Here is a 13865-nt window from a genome sequence, read left to right as displayed (position 1 = left end):
TTATTTGTACTGAGGTATTCAGATTATTCAAGTATACTAGGTATCAAGTGCGTCAGGAAAATGTAACAAGCTAAAAGCCACAAAGAACTGAGGTTAATCTGTGAAATATCACTACACAAAGTTACGACATGGTGATTTTTCCCTTCATTATTTACAGACTGTTCCAGTTTGTGTCCCTCTGAATCTTGAAAAGTATGATGAATTGCTTTACCTGGCAGAACAGTTTATAGCAATCCCTGTGCTGTACTTAAGGTTTAAATTGCCAGAAGTCACCAGGTGAGCATTTGCCATTGATAACACTATGCATGGAAGTTCTGGGGATTTGTTTCCATTAATTCTCAGAGGGTGGCAAAAGAACTGTGGGTTGCATGAAGAATTCACAGCATCATCTCACTGGATAAGACACCTTGTATCATTGCGGGGAGGACAAATGAACTTAGGTTCCTACATGTAATAGCACTCAGTGGAGGCTGAAGTTATTTGAAAGTGGATGGACAGAAGTGGGGTGCTTAGAGACACTTTAGTGATTATATTTTATCCTTGAGCCACACCTTTAGTATAGTTCTTTCCAGTAACTCATCTGCTCAGATGGATCTTAAGCAACCCTTTCCATCGGATGGGGGCCGTAGCAGCTGACTGATGCAGCTACATAGTGGAACAGGCAGCCTATTGGTGTGGTCTGTGGGAGAATGCACCAGCATCTGGGCCTGAGCTCATCAGTGGGTGAAGAGCCAGATTGCTCCTACAGTGACAGCCAGGTCTGTCTGGTTGCTGCAGTTGAAGACAGAGATATAAGGACTGAAAGAGAAGCAAAAATAAACCTTGGGAGAAAGGATCAAAACAATCCTGAGACTGAGTGTGAAAAGGTGGAAAATGGATCAAAGGGGAGAGGAAGGAATATGAACTGGATGGAGGCCCCAGCAGTTTTTGGAGTGAATGAGATTTCTTAGGAGAGCAAGAAAGTTGGTGTCTCACAATGACAGAAGCTTGCTGCCCTTCTGAAGGGAAGAGCAAAGACATGGAAGATGATGGCAGAGATGTAGAAGGATATTGCAGTTCCTCAGGGGCCAGTCTTGCAAACTGACTCAAAACCTGCTCTGAAGAATCCCCACTGGTGGTATGTTTGCAGGGACATTTTGATCCAAACATTGTCTATGGTATTTCACAGTAGGCAAATTTCATATAGGTTTTTTTTCTCCCCAAAGTGTTGTCATTCCTTTTTCAGTCCTTAAAATCAGATAATGTTTATAGAAATGAATATGCATCTCACAATGTGCAGTTGTATATCAAAATGGTGAGCCTCAGGTAATGGTTCTGCTGCTCTTTTGCAGGAGTTACCAGCTGTAGAATGCTGTTCATCAAATACTGAGGAAGCTAATGGTCTCCTGTGCTTTCTCCTACAATATTCCAGGCCACTGATGGAGCATAGTGTCTTGTTTTACTCCAATATCAATTTGTAGGATTTCCCCTTCAGATGTCATTGTCCTAGAGCGATTGCTAATGTTAGTAAGCTCTATATTGCACTTCAGTGTGCTCATTGTGGCACTTGAAAATGCAGGATTGCCTTTCATTCGCTGTCTGGACAATTTCAGAGGCACCAACAGCAGAAGTTGTTGCATTTGTGATTTTTAGTGCCTCAGATTTAGATTTAGAGCATAAATATTAAGACATGCCCTTGTGCCATAAATCAAAGGTGACCTGGAATTAATGCTCTCCTGGAAGATTTTTGAAAAGTTTGAAAGTGTCCGTAGCAGCTAACATCTTAAATAGTTACTTACAAGCTCAAAATAAGGAGTTTTGATAGAACCATGTTTGAAAGTCAACGTGGTTTAGTGACTGGAGAGCTGAACTTGGAATCAGGGCACCTGCGTTCTGTTCCTAGTTCTGCCACCCACCTGCTGTGTGCCTTTCACAAGTCACTTCACCTCTCTGTGCCTCCATTTTCCCCTCAAGTCATTCCTCTGTCTTGTATGTTTAGCCTGAAAGCTCTTTGGGGCAGAGAGCTTCTCCCATGTTTGTACAGCCCCCAGAGCACAACAGGGTCTATAGGTTCTACCATAATAATAAATAATAATACCACCATTATTTATTATTTATATTACTGTAGTGCCTAGGAGCCCTAGTTATGAACCAGGACCCCATTGTACTAGACACTGTACAAACACAAAACAAAAAGAGCTACAATTTATGCATGATCATCCAAATGCCACCAATATACAGATCTTATTCCCTAAACAGAATAAGGGTAAACAGTGGAACTTTCAAAGTCAGTAATGATGAAGCACATTTATAGAAGATACTTGTGATAGATTTTTTTTTATGGCATTCCTCACCATAGTATGGAAACACCTCCTAAACAATTTACTTTTTCTTACAACACACCTGTAAAATAAGGGGAATTCTATAGCTACTGGATTCTGCTTATGATTAATCATAGGCATCCATTGGACCAGCTCGGATACAGAGTTGTCATTTGGAGATTAATATTTGCCTGCATAGCTAAATTATTAATGTATTGCACTGAGCTCTTCGCTGTCTCATGTATCCTCTTCTCATGATTATGATCCCTCTCCCATGACTCAGATTTTCAGCAGAATTTGATTTCCGGACATATGATACAGAGGGTCTTATACTATATGCTGAATCCTCTAACAGCACAGCATGGTTCTTGCTTGGTCTTCGTGATGGGAAGATTGAGATTCAATTCAAGAATGAACTTGGAACAAAAGTCACCAGTGGTGGCAAAGCCATTAATGATGGTCTGTGGCATATAGTAAGTTTTTTTTCTAATACCCTGTGTATTGTTGGCACTCTTAGGTGAAGTTGGGAAAAATTGTTATAGCAACTTAAAAAAAAAAAAAAAGTTCCAGAATGATTCCATAAAGATCCCAGATTTAAATGTTAAGAAAGGTACAGTGGTAGCATTAACAAACTTCCAAATTTCCTTGTGATACAAAGAGCCACTTTCTGCATGGTGCTTGGGGCCTATGCAGTAATACTTAGGGTACGTCTATACTTAACTCCGGGTCCGGCGGTAAGCAATCGATCTTCTGGGATCGATTTATCGCGTCTTGTCTAGACATGATAAATCGATCCCGGAAGTGCTCGCCGTTGACACCGGTACTCCTGCTCTGCGAGAGGAGTACGCGGAGTCGACGGGGGAGCCTGCCTGCTGCATCTGGACCCGCGGTAAGTTTGAACTAAGATACTTCGACTTCAGCTACGTTATTCATGTAGCTGAAGTTGCATATCTTAGTTCGAAGCGGGGGGTTAGTGTGGACTAGCCCTTAGTGCATGATTGTGTGTGTGTAAACATGTTTATTCTGATGCAAGTGGTCCATGGGGTTGTTATTCCAAACACACTTGTTATTTTATGCCGGCCAATGCAGTTTGATCAGTCAAATCAAGGCTAACTAAAGAAAATCTTTCTTTCTTTTTCTTTAAATCCCCAATTGCTGAGCGTGGTGTGCCCAGAGCTACTCTAACTCAAGTCAATAGGAGTCTTAACATGAACTTTACTGGGAACAGGGTCTGTTCAACATACCTACTACGTACAGAAAAAGAATACTAATGAGATTGCAAAGTCAGCTACTTAGAATTTAGGAAATGTCAGAATTAAGCTTAAATGGGCAACCTTAATTCTGGCATTTCCTCATTTTTGCATGCTTGACTTTGCAGCCTTCTTTTAATGTTGTTTTTGTAGAAAGAAAAAAAATCAAACCCAATAATTTTATGTGCAATGGTTCCTGATGCATCAGCAGTACTTTTGAACAGAGTACTTTCAGCACGGTCTCTACCACTCAAGTGCTAAACTATGCTATCCACAAGAACATGCAGTTATCCTCTGTAACCATAGAGGAAGAGGCACAACACATGGAGACTGTTGGTTACAGATCCAAGAATAGCCCAGTTTATCGACCGCATCACTAAGTGTATAGATTTGGCAGATTCTAAGAAAACGTGTCTGGGGTGTGTCTACACAATAGTGGGGATAGTGCTTCCCAGTTTGGGTAGACAGACACACACTAGTTGTAGTTGAGCTAGCTCACTAAAAATAGCAACAAGGCTGCAGCGCCACGGGTCGGGGTAGCTCCCTGAGAACAGACCCAGGGAATTCATAGATTCCAAGGGCCAGAAAGGGACCATTGTGATCATCTAATCTGACCTGCTAAATAATATAAGTTGTTGAACTTCACCGCAATAATTCCTAGATCAGATATTTTGAAAAACTTCCCATCTTGATTTAAAACTTGTCAGTATTGGAGAATCCACCACATCCCTTGGTAAATTGTTCCAATACTTAATTACTTTCATTGTACAAAATGTATGCCTTATTTCCAGTCTGAATTTGTCTAACTTTTCTCTGCTAGATTGAAGAGTCCGTTGTTAAATACTTGTTCCCCACATAGGTGCTTACAGACTAATCAGGTCACCTCTTAACCTTCTCTTTGTTAAGCTAAATAGATTGAGCTCTTTGGGTCCATTGCTATAAGGCATGTTTTCTAATCCTTTCATCATTCTCCTGGCTCTTCTCTGAACCCTCTCCAACTTTTCAACATCTTTCCTCAATTGTGGACAACAGAACTGGACACAGTAGTCTAGCACTGGTTGCATCAGTACCAAATACAGAGGTAAAATAACCTCTGTATTTCTGCTTGAGATTCCCGTTATGCGTGCAAGGATCACATTAGCCCTGCTGGTTGCAGTAAAAGTTCCTGTTCAGCCTATTATCCACCACACTCCCAAATCATTTTCAGATAGAGTCTCCCACATCCTGTAAATATGGCCTACAGTCTTTGTTCCTAGATGTATACATCTGTATTTGGCCACATTAAAATACACATTATTTGCTTGCACCCAGTGAACCAAGCAATCCAGATTTCCCTGTGTTGGTGATCTGTCTTCATTATTTACCACTCCTCCAATTTTTTTGTCATTTGCAAACCTTATCAATGACATTTTTATGTTTTCTTCCAGGTCATTTGATGTTAAATAGTGTAGGGCCAAGAACAGATCCCTTCAGGACCCCACCAGAAACACACCTATTCAGTGATGATTAGAGTTGCATTTTGAGATCTATCAGTTAGCCAGTTTTTAATCAATGTAATATGTCCCATGTTAATTTTATATTGTTCTAGTTTTTTAATGAAAATGTTGTGTGATACAACATCCAACATCTTGTAGAAGTTTAAGTATATTATGTTAACACTATTACCTTTATCAACCAAACTTGTAATCTAATAAAAGAGATAAAGTTAGTTTGACAAGATCTATTTTCAATAACTTATGTTGATTTGCATTATTACATTACCCTCCTTTAGTTCTTTATTGAGATCCATATTAGCCACTGCATTATCTTGCCCGGGAACAATGTCAGGTTGACAGGCCTATAAAACCTGGATCATCACAAATACCCTTTTCAAAAATTGGCACAACCATTAGCTTTCTTCCAGTCTTCTGGACCTTCCCTGGTGTTCTAAGCCTTACTGAAAATCAACATTAATGGGCCACAGCCAATTCCTTTAAAACTCTCGGGTGCAAGTTATACTGACCTGCTGATTTTAAAAATGTCTAACTTTAGCAGCTGGGGTTTAACATCCTCCTGACATACTAGTGGAATAGAAAAAAGTGTTATCATCATCACATGATGAGACTACATTATGTTTATTCCAAATACAGAACCAAGATATTTATTGAATACTTCCACCCTTTCTGCATTGTTATGGGTAATTCTACCATTTACATCTAGTAATGATCCAATACCATTGTCAGGATTCTTTTTTATCCTATTATACTTAAATGCCTCCTTAGTGTCCTGAACTCTGCTTTCCCTATCCATTTTCTACAATTCCTAACTTTTGATTTATATTCAGTACTATCAACTTCTCCTTTCTTCCATTTGTTACATATTATTTTTAAAGTTCTTTTTATAGTTGCCTTCAGGTCCTTCTAAGCCAGGTTGGTATATCAAGGCCTTCTCCCTTGATTATGGCTTTTTGGGCATCTAGTAAAGTCTGGTTAAACAAGCCCCAATTAGCCATTCACATTTTCTGATTAAATTCTTCCTCCCAGCTTATTTGGCTCATGATTGTTTTCACCTTCATGAAATTGGCCCTTTTAAAGCACCAAGTTGGGCAGGATTGTACTCTGGCAGCTAGCAGCTTGTGCCGCTACAGCCACACTACTATTTTTAGTATGCTAGCTTGAATAGAGCTGAAATATGGTCTACCCACGCTGGGAAGCACCCTGTCAGCTGCTGTGTAGATTAGATTTAGTTCTGCCATATTGTTTCCTGGTCTCCAGTCCAGTGTACCTTCCCTTAGACCAAAAAGTATTTTGGTGGGTAACATCAACAGCAGCAGATGAATCCTTTTATTTTGTCTGTGTTCCCTCAGGAGGTTCAGTTCTTTGTGGCAGGCTGAATGAGATCCAGAGGCGCATGCTCAATGTGGATGGAATGTTGAGCAATTTTAGAAGCAAGAAAGTAACACAAACTGAAAAATTGTATTTTTCCAAAAACTTATCATTCAGCCAAGTATAGCTTTTCCTATACAAAGCGAGAGATACCTTTGCCTTTCAAGTATTATCCCTCTGCCCAATTTCAAAATCCTGCTGCAAACCATTAGAATATATATATATTTAAAAAAAGAGAAAGGCAGGTTTCTGGGTGGTGGGCTTTTGTTTTTTAAATACTGGGACATGTCAGGTAACCTTAACACAAGGCTCACTACTCCTCCCTCTGTAATCAGTATGTTCAACATATATAGTGCTATATATATATTGTATATTATTTTTAATCCTAGGTCTCAGTGGAAGAATTAGAACACAGTATAAGTGTAAAAATAGCAAAAGAAGCAGTGATGAATATCAACAGCCCTAGAAATCTGTTCAAACCATCAAATGGCTTCCTGGAAACTAAGGTGTACATCGCAGGATTACCTCGCAAAGTCAGCGACACCCTCATTAAACCGGTAATTTAAAAATACCTCCTGATTAAGGCTGCTTTCTTGTTTGCTTCTCCTTATATGGTGGTTACCCATGTGTCACTAGGGAGACAAAATACAGGGAGGTATGTAGGTAGAAAATGAAAATGCCATTGGTGACATTTTCGTTTGAAAATGAGTATGCATGAAGCTTTGCGGTCTGCCCATTTTCAGGCTTTAATTATAGAATCACAGCAATTAAAGCAGTCTCAGATAATCTAATCCATTTTCCAGGGTCCTATGCAGGATTGTGCCCGAGAGAACATTTCCTAATCTCATTTTAAGACTCCCAAGCTATAGGGCCAACGGTAGTTATCTTGAGAGCATATTGTACAAATGTTCCCTTTCTTAGTGCCAGATTGTGCCTTGATCTTGGGGGGGGGGGGGGGGAGGAAGGGCGCAGAGGCCTCCAATTTTACCCCCCCCCCCCCCCCCCCCACAGGAGGCATGAGTAGGGTGACCAGACAGCAAGTGTGAAAAATGGGGACGGGGGGGGAGGGGGAATAGGCGCCTATATAAGAAAAAGCCCCAAATATCGGGATTGTCCCTATAAAATAGGGACATCTGGTTGCCCTAGGCATGAGACATCTGACTCACCCTTCTCAGCAGCTGTAGGTCCCTGCAGCCACCTCTCGCGCAGACCCAGTAATTATCACAGTAACTGGCAATCTCAGCAAAGGGGCAACAAGCGAATGCACTATGAAGACTGAACTCTTTTTTTCACCCTAGAGGAGGGAAGCCTCTATTACAGGGGTCGGCAATGTTTGGCTCGCCAGGGACACCCTGGAGGGCCGGGCCAGTTTATTTACCTGCTGACGCGGCAGGTTCGGCTGATCGCGGCCCCCACTGGGCGTGGTTCGCCGTTCCGGGCCAATGGGGTGGCGAGAAGTGGCGCGAGCGAGCGATGTGCTGGCTGCAGCTTCTCGCTGCCCCCATTGGCCCGGGACGGCGAACCGCGGCCAGTGGGGGCCGCAATCGGCCGAACCTGCCACGTCAGCAGGTAAATAAACTGGCCCGGCCCGTCAGGGTGCTTACCCTGGCAAGCTGCGTGCCGAACATTGCCGACCCCTGCTCTATTACCATTGCCCATACACTATCTGGTCTTCATATGTATAAAAGAATTTCTATCCAACACCTTGCATGTGGACTAGAAAATAATTTACATTTGAAAACAAGCCACCAATCCACTAACAACAACAAAAAATACTTGTAATATTTCATTTTTTAAATAATCTGTTTTTGCTTGCAGTGTGACAGGGAAGCAAAAAGGTAAAAATGTTTGACTGCTTCTCAGTAAATATTCTCTTACCCAATGTGAAATAATTCTAGAAATGTTGTTTGGGCTGATGAGTCAAACTCTCAGCCAACAAACAATACTAATAGCCATGGCCCCCTAGCTATAGCGCAGTAAACATGGCCAAGCAGAAGAGGAAAGTTTGGCTACAGTATGTTTGAACTTAAATTTTGACTCTGTCTATTCTTTGCTTGCCAGTGGTACCAAATGGGAAAAGCTTATTGGCTCAGCAGTGCTGACTGAAAGCTGCGCTACTGTATATGCCTTTGATTTCAAAGAGACACAAAGTGAGTGAGGGTGACAAAATACCAGTGAAGTGATATCTTTTATTGGACCAACTTCTGTTGGTGAGAGAGAAGCTTTTGAGCGATACACAGCTCTTCTTTAGGTCTTTAGGTTGGAACAGATTGTTTAGCATAAGTTGTTAACATATATTCTAAAAGACTATTCAAGGTGAAGTGGTCCCTTAACACCATTCCAGTGATGGTATAATAAAATGTGGAGGGGAGTTAGTGGGTTACAGATTTTTGTAATAAGCCATAAATCCAGTGTCTTAATTAAGACCATGATTTTTAGAGTCTAGTAAAGTGATGAATTTAAGCTCCCAGGCTCCTCTTTTCAAGGTGCTGTGCAGGAGAACGAGGACTGAGAGGTCAGAAATGGAGTGACTGTTTTGTGAAAAAAGCGTTTACCATTGGGTAATACAGTGTTTTTAACTTTTTATCATTTTTTTTTCCTGTGAGAGGTCATTCAAGAGCATAGTGATTGTCTGGTTTCACCCACATAATTGTTAGGGCATTTGGAGAAGTAGATCGCATAATGGAACGTGCCACCCAAACATCCCTGAGAGAACCTGCTTCACTGCAGAAAAAAACCCTCTGATCGCTCACCCCTAGTTGTCACTTACCACTCCACATTGCAAGCCATATGAGGTATCATTAAACAATTACAATCCATGCTCAATGGGGGACAACATCTTGAAAGAAATCTTTCCTGAACCCCCACTTTCCTGAACCCCCACTTCAAACAACCCCCCAACTTCATATCAGAAGCAAGTTTCTCACAGACAAGGACTCCTCTACTTAAAGCAGCACCAGACCCTGCCACAATAGATGCAAAACCTGCAGACATATCTCCACTGCTACAATGATCACCCCCCACACCCCCAACATATCTTTCAAGATCCACGGGTCCTACCCAGAGCCGTCCCTTGGGTAGGATGAATCAGGGTGACCGCTCCGGGCCCTGCACTTTGGGGGGCCTCCAAGGGCTGGTGTGATTGACTGGCGCGGTCAGTCCTGGAAGAGATGAATCTGTCACTTCCGCCCCGGGCCCCGCACCCCACTAGGGACGGCGCTGGTCCTACCCATGCCTATCACAACGTTGTGTACCTCATCCAGTGCACTAAATGCCCCCCAATGATAAAAGACAAAAATACCATATTACCCAAGGGCAAACACGTCTCACAAAACCATCACTCCATATCTGACCTCTCAGTCCTCATCCTTAAAGGAAAGGTGCAAAACACTTTCAAAAAGATAAGCCTGGGAACTTAAATTCATAACTTTGCTAGACACTATAAATCGGGGTGGGCAAACTTTTTGGGCCGAGAGCCACATCGGGGAATAGAAATTGTATGGAGGGCCATGAATGCTCACAAAATTGGGGTTGGGATGCGGGAGGGGGTGTGGGCTCTGGGGTGGGGCTGGGGATGAGGAGTTTGGGGTGTAGGAGGGTCTTCTGGGCTGGGACTGATGGGTTTGGAGGGTGGGAGGGGGATCAGGGCTGGGGCAGGGGTGCAGGAAAGGGTTCAGGTTCTGGCTGAGGGTGCTGGGGATGAGAGGTTTGGGGTGCAGGAGGGTGATCCAGGCTGGGATCGAGGGGTTTAGAGAGTGGCAGGGGGATCAGGGCTGGGACGGGGGGTTGGGGCGTGGGGAGAGGCTCAGGGGTGTGGCCCCCAATCCAGTGCCCCCTCGGAGTGGGCTGAGCCGTGTGGTACAGCCCCGACCCTGCGCCCAGGCTGCAGCGGGGCCAAGCTGCATGGTGTGGCCCCAGACCCAGTGCCCCAGTCAGAGTGGGGCCGCACCACGCGGCTCGACCCCCAACCCAGCGCCCCGGCCGGAGAGCCAGAGTGGGGCCGAGCCGTGTGGTGTGGCCCCGATCCAGTGCCCCAGGCGTAGCAGGGCTGAGCCATTTGGTGCAGCTCAGGGGCCAGCTGAAAACTGCCCGCGGGCCGTAGTTTGCCCACGCCTGCTATAAATCATGGTTTTAATAAAGACTCTGGATTGATGGTTTATTACAACAATCTATAACTCACGCACTAACCGTCACCTCTTTTTTGTCCCAGGACTGGAGAGGGGTTAACGGACCACTTCACCTTGAATGGTCTCTTAGAATATGTGTTAACTACTTAGGCTAAACAGTCTGTTCCACCTTTTATTTATCTGTGAGACTCTGAGGGCAAGTCTGCACTACAAAATTAAGTCAACTTAAGTTATGTCGACATACAGCCACCGTAGTAATTACATCACTTTTGCATGACCACATTACTCTCCTTGTGGTGGTGGTGTGCATCCTCACCAGGAGTGCTTGCACTGATTTAACTGTCAGTGTGGGGCAGTTTCTGAAAGGCAGCAACAGTCGATTGAAGCAACGACCTAATTACATTGACCTAAGTGCTACGCCTCTCGCAGAGGTGGAGTTATTAAGTCAGTGTAATGGATACGTTACATTGGTGGGAGCTACATTTTTGGCCATGCCTACACTACCGCTTATGTTGGCAAAACTTACGCTGTTGAAGGGTGAGAAAAAGCTGCATTGGCACAGCTGTGCCACTGTAAGGTCTCTAGTGTAGACATAGCCTCAGTGTAGATGGTTACAGAGGTAGGTTAATGTAAGGCAGCTTACGTTGATCTCTCTCTGCAGTGTAGACCAGGCCTGAGTACTTTTCTCAGACCTGAAGAAGAGCTCTTTGTAAGCTCAAAAGCTTGTTTTATGCCAACAGAAGCCAGTCCAATAAAATATATGACCTCATCCACCTCGTTCTCGCTAGTATCCTGGCTACAACACGGCAAACAACAATTTGATTCCAAGACAGCTCTGAAGATCAGTGCTGTAATCTATGGCATTGATATAACTATGCTTTACTGTTCACCAGAAATAAATTATCATATCAATGTTTCTAGAGCAAATCTGTATGCAACAAAAATCTGAATGTAACTCTTCTGCAGCTTAACCCTCGACTAGATGGGTGCATTCGTGCCTGGAACCTGATGAATCAGGGAAGTTCAGGCATAAAAGAAGTTATTCAAAAAAAACAAAGCAAACACTGTTTAGTAACTGTGGAGAAAGGGTCCTACTACCCTGGCACTGGCATGGCAGAATTTCATATAAACTATAGTAAGTATTTTTCCACCTTCTCCAACATTTCTTTATGCTGGACTTATGATTGAACTAACGAATGGCAAAAGAGTATGGACTTGCCCAAGTCAAGGGTGCATGAGGGGAGGTTCCCACTAATTTCAGAGGGAGTTTTGCTTGAGTAATGAGTGTAGGTTCTGGCCTCACACGTTATCAGTTTAATTTCTGTAAAGACCTCTATCAGCGTGGACTTGATCAAATGGGTCCTTTCCATCTCTCAAGGGTCTGATTCAGCTCCCATTTCATCAATGGAAGTTTTGCTATTGACATCACTGAGAGTGGTTTGAGCTCCAAATGAGATAGTCATATGGAATTATATTCGAGCACGATACAGTGCGGGTGCTGATTGTGATACTAAGTAATATGGTGCATTATTAGTGTGAAATTAAGAAAAAAAGCAGTTAATAAATATGGGCATCCCTTTTAGCTGCTGAACTTGCAAACACTTTAGCACCTGTATAACTTTTACTCATGAGATTTCCCATTGGAGCAATGGAACTATTCCTGTGTGTGATGTTAAATGCGTGTTTAAGCTATCAACCTTCTGCTCAGTAGCAAAATTTTATGAGCAACCTGTCAGGCTTTTTCTGGCTTAACCTTATAAACAGCCCTCTTATGAATGTGGCAGTGAGAGAGGTAACAAAAAATAAAAAAGGAAGACCAGCAAGCTGAAAAAGCAAGAAAAAAAAAAACCCAAACTTAAAATGCCTCTGTCAATATATTTAATATTAGAAACTTTGGGGAAAACTAGAAATGCAAAGCTCACCTTTTCACTGCAGATTTAGCTTTATTTTTCATAGTGGGTATACAGATTAAATTGTAGGAAGAAAATGCTTGTAAATAACTGAATAGTATTTGGATGCTTGTAAAAGGTGTTTTTCAGGTTCATTAATTTCATTCTTTTTTTTTTTTTAAACAGATAATCTTACCAATGACAAAGAATGGCTAATAAACATAACATTGACTATTCGCCCATCCACAGGCACTGGTGTGATGTTTGCCTTGGTCTCTGGCAAAACAGTGCCTCTTGCTTTGTCCATAGTAGATTCCAACTCCCCTAACTCACAGGTGATCTTACTCTTATCACAGTAACTCTGGGTCAGATCCTTATCTGGTGTAAATCAGTATAGCTCTTTTGACTTAAACTCTCTGTCTTCATTCTCCATCTGTAAAATGGGACTAATCTTAGTTACTTACTATACTTCACAAGGGCGTTGTAAGGCTGAATTAATTGTTTGCAAGGTGCTCCACTAAAACAGTGATGAACTGCATAAAAAAGCCAATGTATAAATAGGTCTTGCTGTCCTTGACTTTCCCTCTATTCCCAGTTGTGACAAGTAGCATGACAGAAGGCAGTATGTTCTTATATGTATATGAGGGTCAATACATACTTCTTTTTAAACTGCCTAAAGTAGAAACTAGGGGTGAACTGTTGGCCTCATTACAGTCAATGTCAAAACTTCCATCGACTTCCACAGGACCAGGATTTAACCCCAGAAATCTAGATCAAGGTTTTCTAACATGAATACCTAAAGAGAGACTCCTACATATAAAATTTAGGCACCTAAACAAGTGGCTTGGTTTTTCAAAAGTGCTGAACAACCCAGCTGCTTCTATTGACTTCAATGGATTTCCCAATTTCAGGCATCTATTTTGAAAAACTTTGGCCGTAATGTTTCCTCCAGTTTCTCCTTACAAATGTAAAATGCATCAAAACTAAATAAAATAAGTGCTGGAGTTCTGTGTGAAATGTTTTTTATTCTGTTGCCTAGGAAATCATCGTGACTATTGAGAACGTCATTGTTGCCCGGCTGGAGTCAGAGAGGTTGTGTACCTCCAAAAGAACGCTGCTAGGACTCAGAGCAAACAAACAGCTGCTTGAACTGACTGCTGATTCACAAACACACAGCATCAATTCTGAGCAAGAGCAACAACTGTCCATCCTGGATCAAGTAATGAAGGGACCTGTTGTTACCTACTTAGGTGGCATTCCAGGTGAATTTTATTTCTTTTCATTGATGTGAATGAATTCGTCTTACTCAAAATCCTGGGTTGTTGTGGTGTGGTGGTTTTTTTATTGTTTTTTTTTTTTTAAAACAATTATCTATTTTTATCCTTTATTTTTGAGTCAATTTGCATAGCTTTTGATGCAACCTGATAGCTCCTGA

At 42.3% G+C, this 13865-nt stretch overlaps 1 protein-coding gene across 1 annotated transcript in view; it reads left to right on the top strand.

Moving 5' to 3' along the window:
* PROS1 (protein S) overlaps window positions 1–13865 on the top strand; it is a 51434-nt gene that overhangs the window by 25412 nt on the left and 12157 nt on the right. The window contains exons 9-14 of the mRNA XM_034791275.1: window positions 158–276; window positions 2584–2773; window positions 6804–6971; window positions 11508–11676; window positions 12617–12765; window positions 13470–13692. Of these exons, the coding sequence (XP_034647166.1) occupies window positions 158–276; window positions 2584–2773; window positions 6804–6971; window positions 11508–11676; window positions 12617–12765; window positions 13470–13692 (1018 nt within the window). The remainder of the gene's footprint in view (window positions 1–157; window positions 277–2583; window positions 2774–6803; window positions 6972–11507; window positions 11677–12616; window positions 12766–13469; window positions 13693–13865) is intronic.

The sequence above is a fragment of the Trachemys scripta genome, chromosome 1 (assembly GCF_013100865.1).
Source record: "Trachemys scripta elegans isolate TJP31775 chromosome 1, CAS_Tse_1.0, whole genome shotgun sequence".
Classification (NCBI taxonomy): Eukaryota; Metazoa; Chordata; order Testudines; family Emydidae; genus Trachemys; species Trachemys scripta.
This window is presented reverse-complemented; position numbering and strand designations above follow the sequence as displayed.